We start from the raw sequence: 21,997 nt of genomic DNA, 5'->3' as shown, positions 1-21,997 counted from the left end.
TGGCTGATTTCTGGGCATTGCTGTGACAGCTGTCTTTTGTCAGAGTCAGGATGAAAGCTTCTCAAGGAGGGCTCGGGGAGAGATGTGTGTCACAAAGATGGCCAACCAGTCCTTCTTGATAGACAGTCCAGAAGGAACCAAAGAGCTTGCTTCCAGAAGAGAACAAGGGAGGGGTTAAATCCCGAGGGTACTGGAGTGGAATCTGAACTGGACTATACTTTGTTGTCATCCATGCTGGTGCTTCATGTGTTGTTTCAATCTTTCTGTCTAAAATCCCTGGAAGTCTTGAGAGTTACTGTGGGATCTTCTCAGCATGTGTAGCAGCAATTTCTCTAACACCATGAGAGGGGGGGGGGACAAATCCAGCTAGGGATGAAGAATGACCAGGACTTGTTTCCAAGGCTGCTTTTAAAATTCAGGGAAATCCATAGCAAAGTATCAGTTTCTTCTGCTCATGTCAGAAAACAGATTAGCAATGCATTCTGGGAGAGAAGTGTTACAAAATATTGTGGGAATCAATGTGGTGTTTGCCCAACGTCTTCCTCTACCGTGCAACTGGTCCCCATGAACAGTTTAGAATCCAAGGCTGTGATGGGAGCAAGAACCATGCATGGAGTTTCTCTTAGGAGTGTCTAGTGACAGAAGCAAGGCTGATCCGTCCACTTGAATGGAGCTAATGAGGCAAAGGTGTGCCTCAGTCAGCCAGGGGCCAGTCATGATGTTACTTGCACCAACTTGATGTTTCAAACAGGTCAGGGTCTCAAAAGCTCTGCATGATTCTTGAAACCAGTGGGCAGTCTGCAGAAGTGACCTTCAACCAAGGGCCCAAACATTCTAGGGCTGCCAAGAAGCAAAAAGCCCCACTAGAGAAGCAGGAGGAAAGGTCACTTGAAGGGCAAAATAAGTTGCATGTTTTCTGGAGATGGAACTCCGGAATTCCAGAGCTTCTCCTGGATATTTCCCTTCTGTGGCTTCATTTTCTTTCAAAGCACTCATGGTATCAAGAAGCAAAGCCAGATGTGTAGCCATTTGATCACAGTGAGGGTTGGTTCTTATGTACAAAATGAGAGGGGTAGATCACCACTGCAGGATGATGGTGCTCCAGTCTTTAGTTCTGGTGCCTCTTCATGTGCAGAGCCAGATGGTCAGAGCGGGAGAAGCAGCGGCCACAAGCCATGCACTTGAAAGGCTTGGCTCCAGTATGCTTGCGGTAGTGTCGGGTGAGCTCATCCGAGCGGGCAAAACGCCAGTCGCAGCCATCCCACGTGCACTTGTAGGGCTTCTCACCTAGAAGGGAGGACCCAAAGGAAACCTGTTATAGCATCTGCACACCTCTTGGCTGAAATCCAGCCTTTTCCTAAGGTAGATGCAGGCCTTTGTGACTGGCTGCAGAAAGAGGAGAACCTCTGCTGTTAAAACAGATGCTAATTTTGCTGACTATTTAAGAGAAGGATGACTAATCTTGCTGGCTATTTAGGAGAAGAATAGAATGCATGGTCATACAGCAGCTTGAACTGCAGGACCAAGAAAATAGTAAGACCGAGGCTGCTGCAGTAGAGATGTTTGGGCATGAGAGGCAGACAAACAAAAGTAGTAGAATGTGTGTGGCAAAGATCCCAGGGTACTCCGGCTCTGCAGGGAAAATGGCTCAGCTGCATGAGCAATAAACCTTTATCAGCTATCATCCTGATAAACTTTCAGTTCTTTCCACCATGAGGACTAGAAAGTCTCTGTTCGCTGCCTGAAGTAAGGTGGGAGGGAGCTTGACCATCCTACTGTCTAGATCTATTCACATTTGTATGAAAGTGAGCTGAGGTAAGTTTGGAAAACAACTGAACTCACTTCTCCCTTTGCTGTCCAGAGATTAAAAAAACCCCAAACTTTTAAAGTGCAGAGTGAAGGTTTTGCTCATTTCAAACCTCCAAAGAAAGAAAAAAATGCATTTCTTCACAGTCCTTATAATAATTTCTCTAGTGATGAGACCTCTTTTATTTTTGTCACTGCCTTGAAGGGGAATACTAAGTTACCATAAGCACATCATTCAGCAAGCGTCCTATTTGTATCTAAGCTTGTACATAACGATCCAATTTATTTCTTAATGTGTATATTAATCATATTTTGTGTTCTACCCTTCCTCAAAGGAGCTCAGGGTGGCATATATGGTTACCCCTATCCTCAGTCAGTGTGCCAGGGAAGACAGACTGAGAGATAATTGCTGCTGTAAGGCCAGTGAGCTTCATGGCTAAATGGATTTGAACCCAGGCCTCCTCAGGCCACTGCCCTGCACACGCTCTCATGTGACAATCTGAGCATGCCTGCCTAGTGCATATTTTCCTCAGAGGCTCATTGCCACCTGGTACAAATAACATGCCTGCCTCATGGTACAAATAACATTCCTGCACATGCAGAAATGCACGTTTCCACACACACACACACATGCAGCCAGGCAGGTGTGAAACTGGTTGCAAGTTGGATCAGACTGGCACAAAGAAGAGAACTTTGGCCTTGGGAGGGAAGATGTAGTTTTATAGCTCCATTACAGAAGAATTTCAACTCTATTTATGAGCACCCTGTTGAGAATTTTACAGCCCTCTCTGGAACATGTTGCTTTGAGAAAATCTATGTTCGCAGGTTATTTTCAGCCTGAGACAAAGGCAAAGTTTGCCTCACTCAGCTGGAGCCATTGTCCCAGGTATGGTCAATGGTTCCAAACAATAGCCAAGCTGGATTCCAGGACAGAAACAAAACGCTCTCCATTGTGCCCACCCCCACGCGGGCTCCTTCTCCTGGGAGATTTTGGCACAACAGCCCAACTGCCATTCCAGTCCCCATCACTGCCCAAGTTTTATATTTAATCTCCCAAGGCTGCTGGTGCAAGGAGGTGGACCCCCCACAGACAAATGTTTCTAGCCTTCTGGAGAAGACTCATTCCCCAGCTGTGAAATTGGCAGGTGGGCATTGGCAAAGATGCCTCAGTGGAAAGTTGAATGGCAGCCAACTGCCCTGCTGCAATGTTCTGGTGGCTCTTCACAACTGGTGCAGCCCTCTCAGTACCTGCCCAACACAATGGGAGTCCTTCTACTGGGGGGGGGGGAGTTTGCCTACTAGTGGAGGGGCAATCTCCAGGGAGTGCATCACCTTCAAAACCCACAGATCAGCCCTTGCAGGCCTTTCCCTGGCAATCCTCCTGCCCGTGTGCTAGCTCCCTAGTGGAGAGTTCTTTGGAAAAAGGGAGGGAAGGTTGGGTTTTTTTCTTTTCTTTTCAGAGGAATGGCCTGCTAAGACATGACTCATAGGCCACTGGGTGCCTAGCTGTGTTGCAGAATGCACACTTTGCTGCATGTGCTGGAGGGCTAATATTGCTCCTTGTGTGGCAAGGAAAGAGCTCCCAGGCCCTGGGAGTCATGCCAAGTGAGAAAAGCCATGTTAGGGCCAGTTTGCATTGGCTGTTTTGTTGTTCATTGTTTGAGGGGGGAAAAAAAGGAAAGCCAAGCCAAGGCTGTTTCTTAATTGGGCATGGTGAAATGCACAGCTTCTATAAACCAGATTTATGAGGGAACAAGGAGACTGGGATGTGGCCAACATCTGATAAAACCCCAGCATAAAACCAAGCGACCAAGGGATGCTTCTGGCCCCACAGCATGAAGCAAATACTCTGTGGTACTTCTGTTCTGAGGCTGAAGCTGAACACAAAATGGCTCTCCAGATGGTTCAGAGACACCACCCAAGCCTGAAGCTCCATGCAGAATACAATCAGATTTCTTTCTCTAACCAGTAGAGTCTTGCTTCACACTCACAACCAAACAAAAAATGTGGTGAGAAGCTGCAGAGAACACAGCTGCTATGGTAGACTGGGGCTGCCAACTCCTGCTTTGGAAATTCCTGAAGATTTGGGGAAGGTGACTAGGGGAGTTTAGCGAAAGGAGTGAGTTCAGTGGGGAGTGTAATACCATAGACTCCACCCTCCAAAGCTGCCATTTTCCCCAGGGGTACTGTTCTCTGTAGTCTAAAGGTTAGTTGTAATTCCAGGAGAATGTCATGCAGCACTTGGAGGTTGGTAACCTTACCTCAGGGGCTTGGATACGGTGGATGACATAACTTCCAGGTTTTCCCCAGAAATGATGTCATGGTATCAGTGACACTTTTTTTCTTCCTGCCCCTGCATTGCAACAGCCCAGCAACCTTCCTTCATATGCTTTGGCATTCAAAAGAGATTCATTAAGTGTTCCTGGAATAATTTGCCCAGTGAAGCCTTAGTTTGGTGGCAGCATGAACCCTATCCAGGCAGTTCAGGTATACTACACCAATGCTCTCGGCAACACCCCAAGTAAAGTAGGCCACTGTTTTACTCTCCCCATATTCCTAGATTCTGGGTTAGAAAAAAATTGGGGAAGTCTGGCATGAAAAACCAGTATTGCCCTGGACATTCACCTACCGGTATGTGTTCTCTGATGTGCCTTCAGGTGTGAACTTTTGGTGTAGACCTTTGTGCAACCTGTAAAAAACAGAAGGCTGAGAAGTAATTCAGAATACCCATGTACATACAATCACTGAGGTTTAGCAGGTGGCAGTCAAGGGGTTTTCCTTAGAGATAAAAGTGCTCAATATCACCAGTTTCCCTTTCCTTCTTTTCTTTTTCTCCCTTGCCAGGGTTCCTTCTCTAGCTTTTCTTGCTGTGCCCTACTCCCAGCTGGAGTGGAGCTGAGCTTCACCTGAATAATCCACCTTCTGCTTTTCTTTGATCAGCTCTCTGGATTGCTAGGAAAAGCAGTTAAACTTGGCAAATGTGCCTTTTAAGGGGCAACCAATTCCTAATCAAGCAGAAGAATTGAGTTAGGATACTTTGAGCCACTTTGCATGAGTGGAGACGAAGTTGTATGTCTGCATCATCACATTATGCTCAGTTTATAGCGCATCACATGTTTAAGGAGGAGGAGGCAGCACCAGCTTAGAGACTGCCCAAGACAAGCCAGCAGGACTTTGCGTACTGGTGGTCAGGAGATTCATGCATGTGTGTAAAGCCACCTTTTAACATGGTGCTGGTCATTAAAAGATGCAGATTCTATTGGGTTCTGTACTGTGCATGTGCTTGCATTCATGGGACTCCTGTAACAAGGCCTTATTACACATGCATACAAACAGACATTAAAAATGTCTCATCCAGAACTTCTCTAGGTTAGCACCACCAACACTTCAGTGAGGGGGATGTGAGGGAGCTGTCCCTGCTCTCTTTATGGGGTGGGAGGAGAGAAGCAAATAAAAATAGACCCAAACTTACAGAGCTCTTATTCCAGGGTCTACTGTAAGCTATTGGAGGACTGGCTACATCAGGGATGCAAAAGAGTTCCTGCTACAAAAAAAGCCCTGGGTCCAGTAAGTAGGTGCACAGAGCTGTGTGGGCCCAAGAGAAAGCCAGGGTGTAGCTCATGGGGGCCATACATCACCTGGCCTCACTTTTAAGCCTCTCTTGTGATTTATTTGAAAGTGGGATCTGACTCACAATTGCTAGTGTAAGACTGAAAGGGGCTTTGCTTGGCATTGAGTTGGTTTGACTTTTCAGTCCTACATCTGAGAACCACTCATGCGGGTAAGCTTCTGCTGTTGAACCAAAAATGATTTCTAGAGCCCTACCAGGGTAATCGCAGTGATGGATCCTCCTTTTTTCCAGTTCTGGGTTGTTCCGCCGATTGTATTTAGGTGTCTGCATGATGATATGTCCCTGGGAGAGGTTGCCAAGGCTGTTTGAAAGTGGTGGGATGTGGCCCGGCTGAGCCAGTTTCAGTCCAAAAGCAGCTTCGTAGGGAGGCGGAGGAGAGATGGTGTTGATGAGCTCCGGCTGGTTCTCAGGGCTACCGGGCTGTGAGTTGGGCGGTGAAGGGGGCAGGCTCACTCCTGGCACAGGGTAGAACTGTCCTGCTAAGTGGAAACTGCCTTGCCCTTGGGAGGTGGGTTGGAATGGCTTCCCCTGCCCTCCTGGCCGAATGGGCCTGGGAAGGGGTCTGGAGTCCAGCACGGAATTGCTGGTGGACATGGCGACTCCAGTGATGGTGCTGATGGCAGTAGTATTGCATGTGGAGTGTGCCATTGTGGTCATTTCTCCTCCACTGTGGCCAGATGGCAACTGGTAGAGCAGGCTGGATGACAGAGGAATCTCAGAGGGCACCTCTTGTTTGACAAAGATATTGCTTGCTGCCACCGACTGGGGCATGCTGAAGACACTGGTGAAGTCTGGCAGAGTCTGTGTTGGGCCAGTAGTGGAGGAGCAGGGTTGGGCAAAGCTGGTGCCAGGTTCCATTTTGATCTGTGGGAAGGGGGCAAGGGGCTTGGTGGGCCGATAGAGCCCAGTGCGCAGATGAGTGGTGTCCGGCAGGATCACATTGATATTCACACTGTAGGGAGTGGAAGGTGGTTTCTCAGTTGAGAAATACTCATCCACCACTGAGGCACTCTCCCGGCGATACTTCTTATCAGGTCCCATTAGCACTGATGGCACTTGCCCTGAGAGGTACTTGTCCATTTCGGCTTGTGCCTATCGGGGAGGTGCAGAAAAAGAATGATTGTGAGAAAAGGAACAAATTCAGCTAAGATCACAGAGCATCTAACAGAGGAAGAGAATGTGTATTAGCCACTCAACAGAGCTTCGTGTAGCATCTCATCATGCAAATAAGTGTGAACTGTGAGGTTGATTTGCAAGTGAAAACTTACAAGAATGCAGATGCAAAAGAAGCTGGCTCAGTAAGCCTTCCGGTAAGGTGACTAAAATAAATAGGTACTCGGGCAAAGCTATTCTACTTGGAGAAAGTCATTAGGAGAAGATAGAAAAAAATCTAAAGGAAGTGCACTACCTGTTCAAAGGGCTCCTGCTATAGATATGTCCTTTACCTGGCCCAAGATAATTCTCTAGGGCCTAACAGATCACCATTTTCCAAGTACCCACAAGCTCAGGAGGGTTTTTTTAGTGGCTCCCAATAGTTACAATTTAGTGATGCATTCTACAACAGAAGGCATGGGCAGCCCTTTTCTTTCCATCTCCATGTTCAAGAGAAAGTGCCTTGAATTGGAGAACAACTCTCCTGTTCCTGCAGTTGACTTCAGCAGCTGCACCATGTGACTTTTCAGGTAGTTATTTCTAAATCCAAGAGCAAAGGCAGTACCAGGGAACCACCTAAGGAAGGAGTCAAATGCCACACATACCTGAGCTACAGGAAGACCTGCTTGCTCAGGCACAGAGGTGTTTCTTTGCTTCCTTTTTCTCTGAACTTTACAAAAGAAGAGCTTATTTCAGGGGTCGAGGGCAGTACTAGGCAACCCTACCCAAGAAATGCACAGTTCCTTGCTGTCCTGTCATTTTGTTTCACTTTTATTTTGTTTTAAATGACACCTTTTTGAAGGGAAGAGAAGGATGTTGTGCCCAGTTTGCAAGCACCCCAGGGGGATTTAGCTACCTACTGTTGAACTTGATGTTTGGGACTCTTCTCATGTTCATACATCCCACTGTAACTCTACAAATGTACAAAGCTGCCTTATGCCAAGTGAATGAGACCATTGATCCTCATGATTATCATGTACTCTGATGGGCAATGGCTCTGCAAGTTATTGGACAAGAAAGGACTTTCCTGCTTAGGGTTGCCAGGCACAGCCACGCAACTGAAGGGAAATGGAAAGCAAGGACTTCCATAATGGTGGGGGGGGGGGGAATGGCACTTCTAAGCACAATGAAGTCAATTCCAGCACAGTTGGAATGCAACAGCATCACTTGGTGTGATGACATCACTTCCAGGTTGTACCAGAAACAACATCACTTCAGGATGCTGACTGTACACGCATACCCCATTTTGCCTCTGCATTTTTTCCTGCCATCCAGCTGAGTGGCAGAGGGCAACAGAAGCTAAGAGTGGGAGATCACCTGCCCCCAGTGGGAAGCTGGTAGCTCTGTTGCTGCCACCTTTCACTTGGAAATTTTATCTCCTACATGTCCAGCCAGTGCTCTTCCACTGAGCTGTGGCCCTTCCCTATTGTAATCCTGAAGAACAACAGAGAAGGAATTCTTCCTGTTTTCACAAGTACACTCAAATTGGTTCAGTTTAATGCAATGAATATTTGTGGTAGTAGGAACATAGGGACATCTATACTTTTGAACCATGGTTTTGTGCAATACACAGTATTCAGCTAAGGAATATTTTTTATGAGATAGCTCTGTTATTTCTTTTGCCACTTCCTGCTGCAACAAAGAGAGAACGCTTCTCAAGTTGGCCACTGATGAGGGCAGGCTTCCCCCTGCCCCAGTTTTGAATATTTCCATGATGCATTTGCTTGATCATCAAGGGTCCCTTTGCCTCATTTCTGTTTGAGTGTTTACATAAGAATTTATCCTGAGTCAATGAATCATATGACTTCAGACATGCAGGTGTGGGAGTGGATGAACTACAAGACCCTGATGGCCCAGGAGTGGTATGCAATAATGGTGTATTCCACAAGTGGACAGGATTTTGTGGTTTCTCCACTGTTACAAATAAAGCACAGCAGCATCAGGGCCTCCCTATGGCAGGTTTCTTCGCAGGTTTCCTGTCACAATCCCCTGGAAGTGGCCTCACCCCATCCCTGGGTGAGCAAACAAACAAACAAAAAGGCACAAGAATACTGTTATGTCACAATACCATCGCAACAATAGATATTCCAGCTTTCAATATTTAAAAAAGCTAAGACTCTCCCCTTTTCCCTTGTGAAGATACACCTTTCCTTCCACAAGTGGCTGACGTCTTACTTTTTAAAATGAAAGTGACAACTCAGAGACCCTGCTATATCTACTGTTACAACAGTGTACCCGGGGCTCTTTTGGTAGAAAAAGTCCAACAGGAACTTATTTGCATATTAAATTAATTTTTTTTAAATTAACAATATTTTTTTTTAAAAAAAAAATCAAAATATAAGTTGTGTGTGGGGTTTCCAAAACAACCCCAGGCAGTCATGGAAGCTTCAGTCTCTCTTTCTTACAGGCAGGAAATGGATAGGTTTTTAAACATGCAAAATAAAATAAAATTGCAAAATAAAGAAATAAAATTGCAAAATGCAAAAGAGAGAGAGCTGGAGAATCCCCCCCCCCAAAAAAAACTCATTTAGACGAGGAAGCCAGTAGCGTCAAAAGGGCTGTAGTCAAGGGTTCTGTCAGCAGCTTCCAATTCTGTTATTTCTCTCTCTCTCTTTCTCTTCCCATTGGCTCCCCTACCCCACAGGCTTTCCCAAAGTCCCGCCACACAATTTTTTTGGCTACATCCCTGGTGGAAGACCCCAGTGAGTGAAAATGTGTGGGTAAAAATGACAGCTGGAAAATCTTGTGGCTGAGGAATTTGCCAAACAGGAGCAGGCAGTAGAGAGACCCATTGTAGGTAAAGCCTAAGATGTTTGAACTGATTTGATTTCTGCACTTAGCTATGGTACAGGACACACTGCACAACAATTTGTGTCTCCTTGATATATTTTTTAAAGACCATAACTCTGGCTCCCAGGAATAGTGTCCTAGATCTGAATACCACCCATAGGTTCCTGTGATCTTTCCTCTCTCTCCTATACAGAATGCAGAGCTAGGATAAGCATGGTTAGCTGAGATGGCTTGCTTTTGACTGACTTTCTTCTTTCAGGGATGCCAGCCTCCAGGTGGGACCTGGGGATTCCCTGGAATTACAGCTCATCTCCAGATTACAGGGATCAATTCCCCTGGAGAAAATGGATGCTTTGGAGGGTGGATTCTATGGCACTGAATCCCTCTGAGGTCCTTCTCAGGCTCCATTCTCAAATCTCCAGCAGTTTCCCAACCTGGATCTGGCAACCCTACCCCCCATCCCCCACCGGTGACCAGGAGGGACCTGGCAACCCTACCTTCTTCTAAGATTTGCTTTTTCTCCAAGGGCCAATGCTGAGAGCGTGCCTGTTTTAATTCCTTGTACCCAGTATCCTCCCTGTCTAAACATTCTTAGTAGATTATCCAGAATAATAGAAGATCATGGCCTTTGATCATCCTGATTACAGCAAGACATGGGCAGATAGCAGGAGAGACCAAGGTACACCTCACTAGAGGGGCATGAAAGACACAGTCTAACATAAATAAAATCCATACAATGCAAGAAACTTGGGTTTCTTGCTCCTACATATAGTGACAGGAAAATTGAAGACACAACACACTTTTTTGCACCCCACAGAAGAAATCTCAAATAGCTGAAGGAGAAAAGGCAGACTAAAAGCCACCCTCTGAAATTATTGACAATTTCTTGGGTGACATTACTTCACAAGAGCTCCGTTTTTACACAGAATGCAGCTAGCTATATACTCCTTTGGCTCAATGTCAATCTTTATTGTCTCTCTTTAGTAAAATATTGACCAAGGTAAATATTTGCCTCTCTGATCATTCAGTCTTGGTATTGACCTCCATCTCAGCCAGTTTCTATTTGTTGATGTTCTCCGCCCTCTAGAACTCTCTGAGGATACTCCAGAAGCTGGAGAAGCAGAACAACCTACAGAGGGGACTTCCAAAGCCTAGAAAGGCTTTCTCCAGCAAATATATAATCCCGAAAGGCATACAGGTTAGCTTGTGAAGACCAGCCCACAGAGAACTGGCAGCCCAGAGGTCAGATAGCTGCTGTCTGACCCATCTCTCAATCTGTGCATTTCTGGAGACTAGAAAGAACCATTCACTTCCTCATAGTTTGATGCACTACAAAGGAGGGATCACCAAAGTAATCCAAGTTGTTTGCCTGTGAAGGAAAAAAGTGTGCTATTGCCCACCTACCCTGAAATGCTACAGCCACAGATTAAGGTTCAGCAGCCAGGGTTTTTTTCTGCTGGAGCCCACAGGAGTGGCGCTCCACCTGGGCCAACCAGGGCTCCGGCTGGCCCGATCTGCCATGCAGCAGCCACATACTCCCAGGCCAGGCTGTGTGGCAGAATGTGCAAATGAGCTCCTATTGGGCTTTTTCTACAAAAAAGCACTACCTGCAGCAATGTGTCACACTCCCAGTTTGACAGGGGCTGTTGTTCCACACTTTCCCTGTACTTGGATGATGCCAGGTTGTTAGGTTCTTACGAATCACATGCCTCTAGTCCAAACAATTCAGTATTCCCCACTGAAAGCAGCATCTACTGAATGTGCCAACTGTAATAAACTGTTTTACAGTCTGAGCAAGATCACAAACCCATTTAATCCATTCCAAGGTTCATTCCAAGGTTCTAGTCTCACTGGGCATATGGCTTCCTTTCCTTTTCAGAAAACCAGCCCCTGCTCTGGGGACTTGTTTTCAAAGGAAGAAACTGTTTCCATTTCTTTCTGTGATTTGCTGATGTACCAAGAAATAAGCTGTGAGAGTTTGCTGGGCCAGATTTGTTTCCTTTTCTTTTAAGTGGCAAAAACCTTTGCCAGTTTCCTGGTTAGAACACCAGAAGGAAAACTGTGGCATAGGGTGCTCCATTATCTTCAAAAAGGATATCACACCTGGAATACTGCCTCTGTCCTACAACTCCCATGAAGTAATGTATAATAGGAAGCATTTGAAGTGGGAGAGGACTGTGTCACGTATCTCTAGCATTAATGTGGGTAGAATGTGCCCTTGTCAACTGTGTATAATACAGAATTACTCTGAAGTATGAGGGAAGCAGAATTATACAAGAGTGGCACTCCATTGGGATGAACACATGGAGGAGCTGCCTTATATCACTAGATCAAACTGTAATGGGAACCCTGGATCTAGAGATGTCTCCCAACACCACCTACCCCTTGACTGTGACTTAAAAAACTTGAACATCTCAGATTTTATTATTGGTATTTTATCATTATGTTTGGCCATCCCAAGCCCCATTCTGGGAGAGGGGCAAGATAAAGATCTAATGGACGAATAAATAAAATAAAGGAATGGGAAACACAGGCAGAGACCAAGAGAATCTGAGAGCAGCACTGTGAAGCCCAGTGATGCCCACCAGGGATTTTGACAGCAGAGCAGACAGAAACCTGAGTGATCCAAATTAGGGTTTGCTAACCTCCAGATGGGGCTCGAGCTCTCCTGGAATTACAACTGCTCTCCAGACTACAGAGGTGAGTTCCCCTTCTCTGGAGGAAATGGCAGCTTTAGAGGGCAAATTTTGTGGCATCATATCCCTACTGAGTTCCCTTCCATCCCCAAACTCCACCTTTCCCAGGATCCACCCCAAAATCTTCAGGAATTTCCCAAAGCAGAGTTGGCAACCATAATCCAAAATATGGATTGTGTTGTCTTCCCTGTGACAGGAGGATCTTGGCTTCCAGCTATGGCACAATGCCTCCTGCCCGGCAGCCCTAGTTGTGCACTACCGGGATTTATGTGTTTTTACATACATTTTTTATTTTGTTTTTAGAAAACAAGATAGTAAGAAAAGGGATACAAAAGGAGGAGTTATATAATAAAAAGGGATTATATAAATATTATTACCCATTGCAAAATATATCAGAAAATAGAAATCATTTCTCTCCAGCATACCCTTCATCGCAATTTTTGGGACATTTTCTATAAAGTACAATTATCTGTACTTCAAATCTTTTAAATTTCAAATGTTATAATTTTATAATTGATCTATTTTACAATCATATTATTAATTTCATCATTACTGCATACTCTATATTGCATATTTCATCATTCTGCTTATTAACTTTTAATATAAGAAAGTTTAAGGAAAATACATTGCATATTTTAAACACTCCATCTCTCCTCATATTTTGAAATTGATCTGTTTCTCAGATAAATTGTTAATTTTGCCATTATTGGAGCGCAAGTTTATTTTCACATTCTTCTAAGCTTGGACAAATGTCTGATTTTGCTACATAAATTATTCAGCTGCTGTCACCATATATTCAGATATCTCTTCTAAAACTCTTGGTAATTTATTAGGTAGTATTCCTAATAGCATAGTCTTCACTTCCATTGGAAATTTAAATTTTAAGAAATTCTGCATTTTCCCGTGTATTTGTTTCCAATATCTCTTTGCCTTTTTACAAGTCCACCAAATATGGAAAAAGCTTCCATCTATGTCCTGACATTTCCAACATTTTCCTTGGTAGTTTTAATCTACTTTTTTGATATCATTTGGGTTAATATACCATCTGAAAAACATTTTATACCAATTTTCTCTTAATGACTGGCTGTGAACGTAATTCCTTTTTTCATAGATCTTTGATCTCTAAAATTCTGCATATTTTCACTTGGTCTTCTGTTTCGAACTGAAGTGAAAACATATATATTCATAGTAATAAATGATCTTTTGGGGACTTTTTTTTTTAAAAAAAACATTGCAAAATCATCTGCACTGCTATGTCACTTCCAGTGTAGTGTAACTCTAAGAATTGCCAGAAACTCTACAGTTTTTCTCCAGAATTTCTAGTGATTCCTAGAGCTACCATGCATTACTTATGCATTTCCCCCAGAAGTTATGTAGTCATGCAGATGATGCCATGCCCTCCCTCCCCAAGCCTCCTGCCAATTAAGCCAGTTTTGCAAGGCCACTGCTAAACTGAGCTGTAGTTAAAGCCTTGAATCCTACCATTTTGAAATTCAGTTATCTGCCAACAAGCTTGGTTCCCTATTTTATCTTAAGGCACTTAGGGATTACTAGCTACATCTCACTCTGATAGCTAGAAACAGCTGGCAACTGGCCGGAGTCAGGAATGGAGCGGGGATATGGGAGTCACCTTTGGGTAATGGTGTTATGTCACTTATGGGGGTAACTTGGAAATGAATCATGCCCTTCCTGGAAACACTGTGGTTTTCCCCAGAAGTGATGTAATGCTGTTGGCCAACAGTGATTTTTAATTTTTTTTTCTTCCTATCAGCCACTGAAGTGCCAGCAAACAATGGAAGCAGGTGGCAGGAGATCTTCTGCTCCCAATGGAGAAATTAATTAAAGGTGTGAGAGATCGCAGGATAAGATGGAAAGGCAACAACCAATATGACATATATAAATCCAATATATAAATATACAAATCCAATCTTTACGAAACTCCTTTACCTTTTACAAAAATCACTCTTTTACATAAATTTATTTAACAAATCTTCCACCCAAGTTTTGATATAATTATGCCAACAAACTCATTAATCGTATAAATTCAAGAAAGTCCCATATTGTGCTCCTTTTTGTTTATTTCTCTCTTCCATATATCAGATGCTATTTAAAACTGATATATGGAAGAGATAAATAAACAAAACAGAGCACAACACAGGACTTTCTTGGATTTATACATTTAATGAGCTTGTTGGCCTAATTATATCCTCAAAACTTGGGTGGAAGATTTGTTAAAGAAATCTATGTAAATAGGGATTTTTGTAAAAGGTGAAGGAGTTTCGTCAAGATTGGATGATATATATTTAATTATTAAATCACAGCTGTATTGTTTGTTGCCTTTCCAATGGACAAATGGCAAGCCTATTGCCAACTCCAACTGGGGAAATTTCTGGAGGTTTGGGGGCAGCGTCCAGGGAGGGTGGAGTTTGGGGAGGAGATGGAGTTCATCAGGGATGCAACTCTATGAGATCCAAAGCTGCCACTCCCCCAGCGGATCTGTTCTCCGTAGTCTGAAGACCAGTTGTAATTCCAGGAGCTGGAATCCACCAGCCTAACTCTTGCTTGCTCATGTTATACAGTGTAGTCTACTACTGCTAGCAGCAACTGTTTAGAATTGAAAACAGAAGGGGTCTTTCCCAATCCTTTTTTCTGAGAGCTTTCTGATTTGAGATGCCAGAGACAGAAATTGGGACTTTCTGCACACAAAAGCAGGTGCTCACCCCTAAGCCATGGCTCCCCTCATACAAGCAAGTAACAAGTATGTTACTTTTCAGTAAGATGTTTGGATCACCCTACACCCCAAGCATTTTGAAAACACACAACCATGTGGATGAGGCCCAAGAAGGGGAATGGCTAAAGAAAAGAACCCGCAGCATTATAGGGGGAAAATCTCTCTTCTCATTTCAGTAGAGAGAATCTGGATCACTCTAATAAAGCCAAGGTTATCTGCACTGCAGTCTCAAATCTCTTCAGTCTCCCTACAATTTCCCTAGTTCTTCAAAGGAACGTAATGGGAGGAAACAACACTAGAGTCTTTCATGACCACCTCCATGGCTCCATGAAGGAAAATTTACATACATTTTGATTAATCATCACAAGCAAAGAGACAATGAGCTTTACAGCCATGCTTGCAAGCCCATTCCAGTTGCAAGGAGCGTAATAGCTCTTCAGCACTCTGGGTATTCAAACAACAGGAGAAGCTGGAATGCCTTCTCTTTTTATGGCATGGAAGGTGTTAACCTCTACTCTTGCCTGCTGCTGCTACGTGTTCCTTTCCTCCTGAAGGTTCTTGGAACCTGAGTGCTCTGTACATTATCTCATCCTTGCTGGCACCAACCCAATTCCATCTAAGAAATCTATATCTGTTCTAGCAGGGAATTGACGCAGAAATTGGATGGGACAAAGGCCACCGGAAACCAGAGTGGAAAGGGGGGTTGTCCAACGTAGAGACTATGCTTTGTCATTGAGATGGATGACTAACAGAATGTTGAGCCTTCTGTTGGCACTGGGTGTGCACAACGGCCACTAAGTTTCTTGCTGGGAATTCAGATGGTATTTCCTCTATTGTCATGTCAGGGCAACCAGTCCAGGATATTGTGGGCTACAAGGTTCTGCACTGGAGAGGGTTAAGTTACTGAAGTTGTAAAGCAATGTGTATGCAAATCATATCAGCACCACCTGCTTTTGCACAGTTCCATGAGGATATTATGAACTGTGGCCTTTCAGCACCAGAGACTAATGGGCTTGGCTGAGACACCCAGCTGAGCAGGACCAGGGCCTGAACGTAACTTCCCACTCTGCCACTGTTGTAGAATGAATCTCAATTTAATACTGAGACAGACATGGCCACTGGTCTTGGCCCAAACTCACCAGTAACCATGTCGTAAGTTCTGAAGCGTTCATACTTTGTATTGTAAAATAGCAGGAATGTTTGACAGCTAGACAAGGAAATGTGCTTCTTAGCTACAGGGATATGTACATTTCGAAGTTAATATTTCAAAAATCTTTTGGCAGGCCAACAAGCTCCATGGAAGACTCATGTTCACTACTGTGCTTCAAATCACTTGTTTACTTAACATCAGGCACGTAGACCAACTTTCCTGGCACTGGAGACTATGCAGATCTCCCCCTCCCCAGACACTGGCTTCAGTGGGTTATAAGAAATCTACCAGCAACATTTCTTGAGAAATAAAGCAGGATACAAACATGTTTCAGGGGGTGGACAGAGGAATCCAGTCCTAGGTAACAGTAGAGAGAGAGATCTAGCAATCTCCTTCAGATTCCTTGAGGTCTTTAGGAGAAGCCATAACAGTTAATATTCAATGAGACCATACTTTCCCCAGTCTTCCCTACTCAGTCCTATCCCCATAACCTTCCAAAGTACAACCAGTTTTCTACACCTGTTTACTTTGCTACTGGTTCACACCTCCTGGTTTCTTACAAATGGAAATGTGGCTTGGGATGAAGCAAGAGCTGTTTACATTCAGACCTCATGAGAAATGTATTGTAAACACGTTAGGCAGGAAGAAAGTGTGGGGTCCATTCTACATGGCCTCTGAAACAGCACTACATCTTTACTTAGCCTAAACTTTAATCCAATCTTTACTTCACACAGCAGGAAAACGAAGGATATGCCTCATGAGAGTGCTTTAGGAACCAGCAGAAGTTGGCCAGATGGCACCAGGCATCTCTTAACTTTAGCATTTGACTAAGAACCCACAGAAGAAGAGAAAACTGACTAGAGAGGTGGCAGTTATGCAAAGCTGGCCAAGAGCTGAGCTGAACTTGCTCAGTTAAAGCCAAGCTAGTTTGAAGTGTAGCTCAATTCCCTCTCAAGACCTCTTTACTGAAGGTAAAGGTTTTGCAAGTAGGCCTTGTGTTTAGGATGGGGAAAGGTGAATGAACATCAAGATTAGAGGAGAATTCTAGCAGTGCAATCCTGGGCAGAATTATACCCTCCTATATCAATTGAGAAGAGCCCTGTGGCACAGAGTGGTAAGCTGCAGTACTGCAGTCCAAGATCTGCTCGCGACCTGAATTCAATCCCGGCAGAAGCTGGGTTCAGGTAGCCAGCTCATGGTTGACTCAGCCTTCCATCCATTCGAGGCTGGTAAAATGAGTACCCAGCTTGCTTGGGGGTAAAGTATAGATGACTGGTGAAGGCAATGGCAAACCACCCCATAAAAAGTCTGCCATGAAAACATTGTGAAAGCAACATCACCTCAGAGTCAGAAACAACTGGTGCTTGCATAGGGGATTACCTTTACCTTTTTATATCCATTGAAATAAATGGGTTTAGAATGGTATGTTTAGGATTGCACCACAAACCGTAATCTTTTGGATTTCAAAAGCTGGAAGGTATATACATCAAATTGGATCCAGGAAATTTGTTCCCATGCTCTTCCAGAGACACACCTGAATGCACTTTTAATGGCAAATGTAGCCATTAGTCTCTCAAGTTACCTTGCTTGGCAGGTAAAACAAACTCCTCACTTCAAAAATCAAAGGAGCAAATGAATCAAGGGTCAAGATCTTGGCTTGGGAAGATGCTCCTGATTGTGCATTCCAGGAAATCCCAGGAATAAGGAACAAATGAGGGCAGATGGTAATTGGGGCTGCTATTTCTAGGGAATGATTATGGCCACTTAACCAAATATCTTTCACATTTCAGCACACAGCAAGGATCTGTGTGTCTCCTTCTTGTTTCTGTTTTTTGAGCTCCTTGCTGTACTTGGGAACAGCCATTCTCTAAAGTATTTTACTGCATATTACTTCAAGAGCTGGTTTACCACAAGTGTTGCCACCCAGTAGATTGGTGGGCTGAATAAATGGCAGTTCTAACTCTAATCACTGACAACCACAGGGACAGATTCTTCCCCACAAAGACACACACATTTTCACAAAAACTACAGCTGGGGAAAAAGTGGTAAGGAGCATCTACAAATATTTGTTCCACATGGGAATAAAGTGTTATCAGCTATTGAATGCAAAATGTCAACAGTAGGCGGGTCACTTGTTGACTCTCACAGTGGCTCTCTGCCTTTTCCTCTCCAAGCACTCCATGCTAAGTAGACCTGAAGTCTTTTCTAAATTCTAACAACAAGATGGCGCTGGGAAGGCTTCAACTTGGAGGTTAATCATTAGCTAACATGCTGCATTACCTTAGCAAGAGAAAATGGAGGAAGACTTTGAAACGTTGAGCAACAAAAGAGAGAATTCACCTCAAAATGAGAAATTATGCTTCTCGAAGAACAAGCTGTGAAAACTCAGAGCCAGAATTGAATTCTTTTGAGGTCAAAATTGTTCTCAACATTTCCAAGTCCCTCATTCATACAATAACAAATCTGATCTCAAATGTAATTGTCCTTATCATTGGCAAAGTGGCACCTGGAGTGGATATGTTTCATCTGGCTTCAGTTCCTCCTTCAAGACTCTCCTGGAATGCACAGGAAAATGTTGAAGGAAACAGACAGGGTCCCAAGCATGGCTCCTGCAAATACTTGAGGCTTATCCCCAAGTAACTGCCTGCTGGCCTGTTCATGACATAAAGTGCATCTCAGGATGAGCCAGTGATCCTTCTCAGCGATTTGCATGTGGTCATAGTTCCCACAGGGATGGGTGGCAAGCCCAGTCAGAGTGTGGCAGAGTGGCACAGGGGATCCCCACTCTGGTAATAGGCCAGGATGAATAAGCCCTGCAGGGAAAATATTCTGCACACACTGAGTCCGAAATAGAGAAAGCACCTGAAATCATTTGTTGTGTTATCTGCCACTTTGCGCTAACCTCTTCATGTACAGTCATTGTATCAGTATTATCAGTACATTTTCTGAACTTCCACCCTGGTTGCATAGAAGGGGAAATGGCTGCTGCAGGAAATGGGGCAGGAGAAGTGGAGGGAAATCTGCCATGTGGAAACCCTGTTGTCATCATGCTGCGCTGGCAGCTGCAGTAACAATGAGGAAACTGCAGTCCAGCCTCTCCATGTGGAAATGGTCATGACTTCTGCCATCACATGGCAAGCCATTCATGAAAGTGGGGTCACCACATAGGTCAGACCATTTTCTCCACACCATAGCATTTTTTTAAAAAAAGTTGTTGGCGTTGAGAAAATTGCCTGATTAGGATGATAAGCATATGCATGTTAATAACTTGCCATGTGGCAACAGCTGCCAGGTAGAGAAATTGTAAGCATCTACCACACGGTGGGTGCTATAATGTGTTCAGTGACCCAGAATAATAGAAATCTGGACAAATGAGCGCAGCGGTTTTCAAGAGGAATGGCTTGCTGTGATTTCTGCAGCATGAGCTGTTGCCACAGTTGGAGACAGGAGATTAGGAAAGGCATGATTGGCTATGGGGATGCACCAAAGCACCGGTGCTTAGTATAATTTCTGTACAGATGGAGCAGATCTTTATCCCTTCCTCACCTGTATAGCAGAACACCCCACTTCATAAGCCAGGGTGCTTGAGTGGGTAATTCAATGGGAAAAGACAAGATCAAGTAGGGAGCCTCCCTCCCCCACAAAATGCCACAACACTGAGTCTAGCATTAGATACATGTGGTTAATGGCATGCCCGAAGTTGAGGGCCTTGCATTGAGATGTTGCAATCGTCCCACTGAGTTCGATCTTGCCTTATAAAGAAAGAGGCTGCCTATCTGTTTTCCCCACTGCAGTTTCCACATCTGAAATGGAAGTGAGAAAGGCGTCTGTTTGTCGAAACAAAGTGTGTGAGTGTGTGCACGTATGTGTGTGGCAATGTGGCACTTGGCTCCCTTTAGCCTCCTTATCCAAGCCTTTATCTCTCTCGCCGCTGCTCACAGAAAGCCAAGCAGTAGAGTGGAGAATTTCAAGGAGAATTCCATTCTAGTGATTTGAAAAACAAGAGATCAGACAGCCAGAATGGCACGTAATCCCAGGCTCTTTGGAGCAATTGCTCTCCTCCAGTTCTGAAACACCCTCCAGGCACCTGGCCAAAGCACCTTCCTCTCCAAAAAGAAAGCAGCCCTTCCCAAACTTTTCTCAACAAGCAGTGAACAAAACAACTGAAACAACTCTCGACAGAGCCGCTTTCAAACGCAACCTTTTCATTCTATTTATTCTGCCTAGTCCTGCCCCAAACATGTCTCCAATTGTAGAAACTTCAGATCAGAAAGTGACTTTTAGAAGGCCAGAGCCAAATATTACCCAAACTAAAGCTCCCCAGTTTATCAAGTCCCTGTATAAAGGACTTGTTTCTGCCCAGAGGAAGTCAGGACAAGCACTCATTCATGGGAACAGAATATTTGACTCCCCCCTTTTTAACACTGCATCAAGTCCTTATTCAGCATGAATCACATGCATCAACTTTAGCAAGCTGAGTAACTTTTCATCTGCCTGAAATCTGCCCAATCGTCCCCATTAAGCCTATGGAAGAAAAGTGCTCTCCATTTTAAACCTTGCCTATACCTTATTTCATCACCCTTTCTGGTTAAAAATCTCAACCAAGAACAAGTCTCCGACCATCTAACCCACATATTCACAACCTGTTGTAAATCAAAGATTACAGGGTGCCTCGGACACTCCACGAGTGTCACTTACCTGTGCCAAATCATGTTGATTGTCCAGGATCCGTATTGGGGGTTTGATGTCATCAAAGACAGCCATGTCTTCAGTAGGCTCCCTAGACATTGTGACTGGCTTGAGTAGCGTAAATGCTGTGTTTTCGTCTGAATTCGGGGTGCTTAGTACAAGCCCCCCACTACTCATCCTGCCTGGCCGCCTCCACTCTCACTCAGTCAAGTTGTGAAACACAAATCAGGAAAGAAAAAACAAGCTCTGGGACAAGGCAGCAAGAAGCTCTGGCACTCTGAAGCACGCCTGCCTGTTGCTAATCTTTAAGAATCCAGGTGCTCTGTAGCCTTAAGAATCCCAGTCTGTTACAGAAAAACTTCACCTGTCCTGATGTGGGAGGCACTCTAACCTGGCAAATGTCTGTGACAGACTGGCTGAGCCAATCAGAGAGGAATTGAGCACAGTTCTGGCCAATGAAGGAGCCAAATGCTTTTTCCTTGAGGCAACACAAGATAGAATGAGCAGTGCAAAGTCTGGCTGCTGGGGCTGCATCCATCAGCCATGTTACAGGTAGGCAAGGAACAGAAACAAGGTGAATTCCCTGCAAGGTGCTTCCAGGATAAATGCTCAACTATAATTCTGTTGGATTGTTTGTGGGCCCCAAGGTTACCTGAACCATCTTGTTGCTTTAAGAACACTGACTTGCTTTCCTCTTCTTCTCCAGGACCTGTGCCACGGTTTCACTAGTACCAATCAGCAATACAATAAATAACTTTTGGTTTTTGCCTTCTGTGGGCTAGGCCAATGAAATCTCCAATGGCGAATAGAAAATGAAAATTAAGACTGGACAGCAAGAAGGCTTGAACCCAGCTTGCCAACTCTGCATTCTCTGGGCCTCACTGACATTCCAGTGGGAGATTTTTTTTTCTTGACCATGCCTGGCAGACAGAAGGAGTTCAGTAGAGTGTAGTTGCCATGTCACCCCTAGAGAATCTCTCTCTCTCTGTGTCTCTCTAAATTACATTACTTTCTAAAACAGCATCTAAAAAGATGAGGAAGAATTAAATGCACACAGGAAACAGGATATCACAGGTCAATGCAGCAGTATGCCAGATTCTGTGTTTCACCAAACTCTCAATCAAAGGGAGGCAATATAATGTTGTTGCTCCTTAAGAAGCATAAGAGCTAGCACAGGGCCAACTGGCAAAGAATCTTCATCACCTTCTCTATAATTTCTGCAGTGTCTAAAATGAAGAGTTTGCTGTATAAGAGAACAAGGCCTCTATCTACCTGCAGTCACAGAGCTAAGAAGCATGCAGCCACCTTCAAGGGAGCAACGTCACTGATCCAAGGGCAGGTGGACCTGCTGT

General features: G+C 44.4%; 1 protein-coding gene across 1 annotated transcript; it reads right to left on the bottom strand.

Annotated features, from left to right (window-relative positions):
• Positions 1-718: 718 nt before the first annotated feature.
• LOC132579546 (Krueppel-like factor 5) lies at positions 719-20,993 on the bottom strand. The gene is made up of 4 exons (XM_060249991.1): positions 20,655-20,993; positions 5,632-6,529; positions 4,436-4,495; positions 719-1,287 (listed from the first exon to the last, which is right to left on the bottom strand). Exons 1-4 carry the CDS (start codon positions 20,820-20,822, stop codon positions 1,109-1,111), a joined length of 1,305 nt encoding a protein of 434 aa, XP_060105974.1. The 5' UTR covers positions 20,823-20,993; the 3' UTR covers positions 719-1,108.
• Between the last annotated feature and the right edge of the window lie 1,004 nt (positions 20,994-21,997).

This window comes from Heteronotia binoei, chromosome 11, assembly GCF_032191835.1.
Source record: "Heteronotia binoei isolate CCM8104 ecotype False Entrance Well chromosome 11, APGP_CSIRO_Hbin_v1, whole genome shotgun sequence".
Lineage (NCBI taxonomy): Eukaryota > Metazoa > Chordata > Lepidosauria > Squamata > Gekkonidae > Heteronotia > Heteronotia binoei.
Note: the sequence above shows the minus strand (reverse complement) of the source record. Positions and strands in the feature narration are given on the sequence as shown.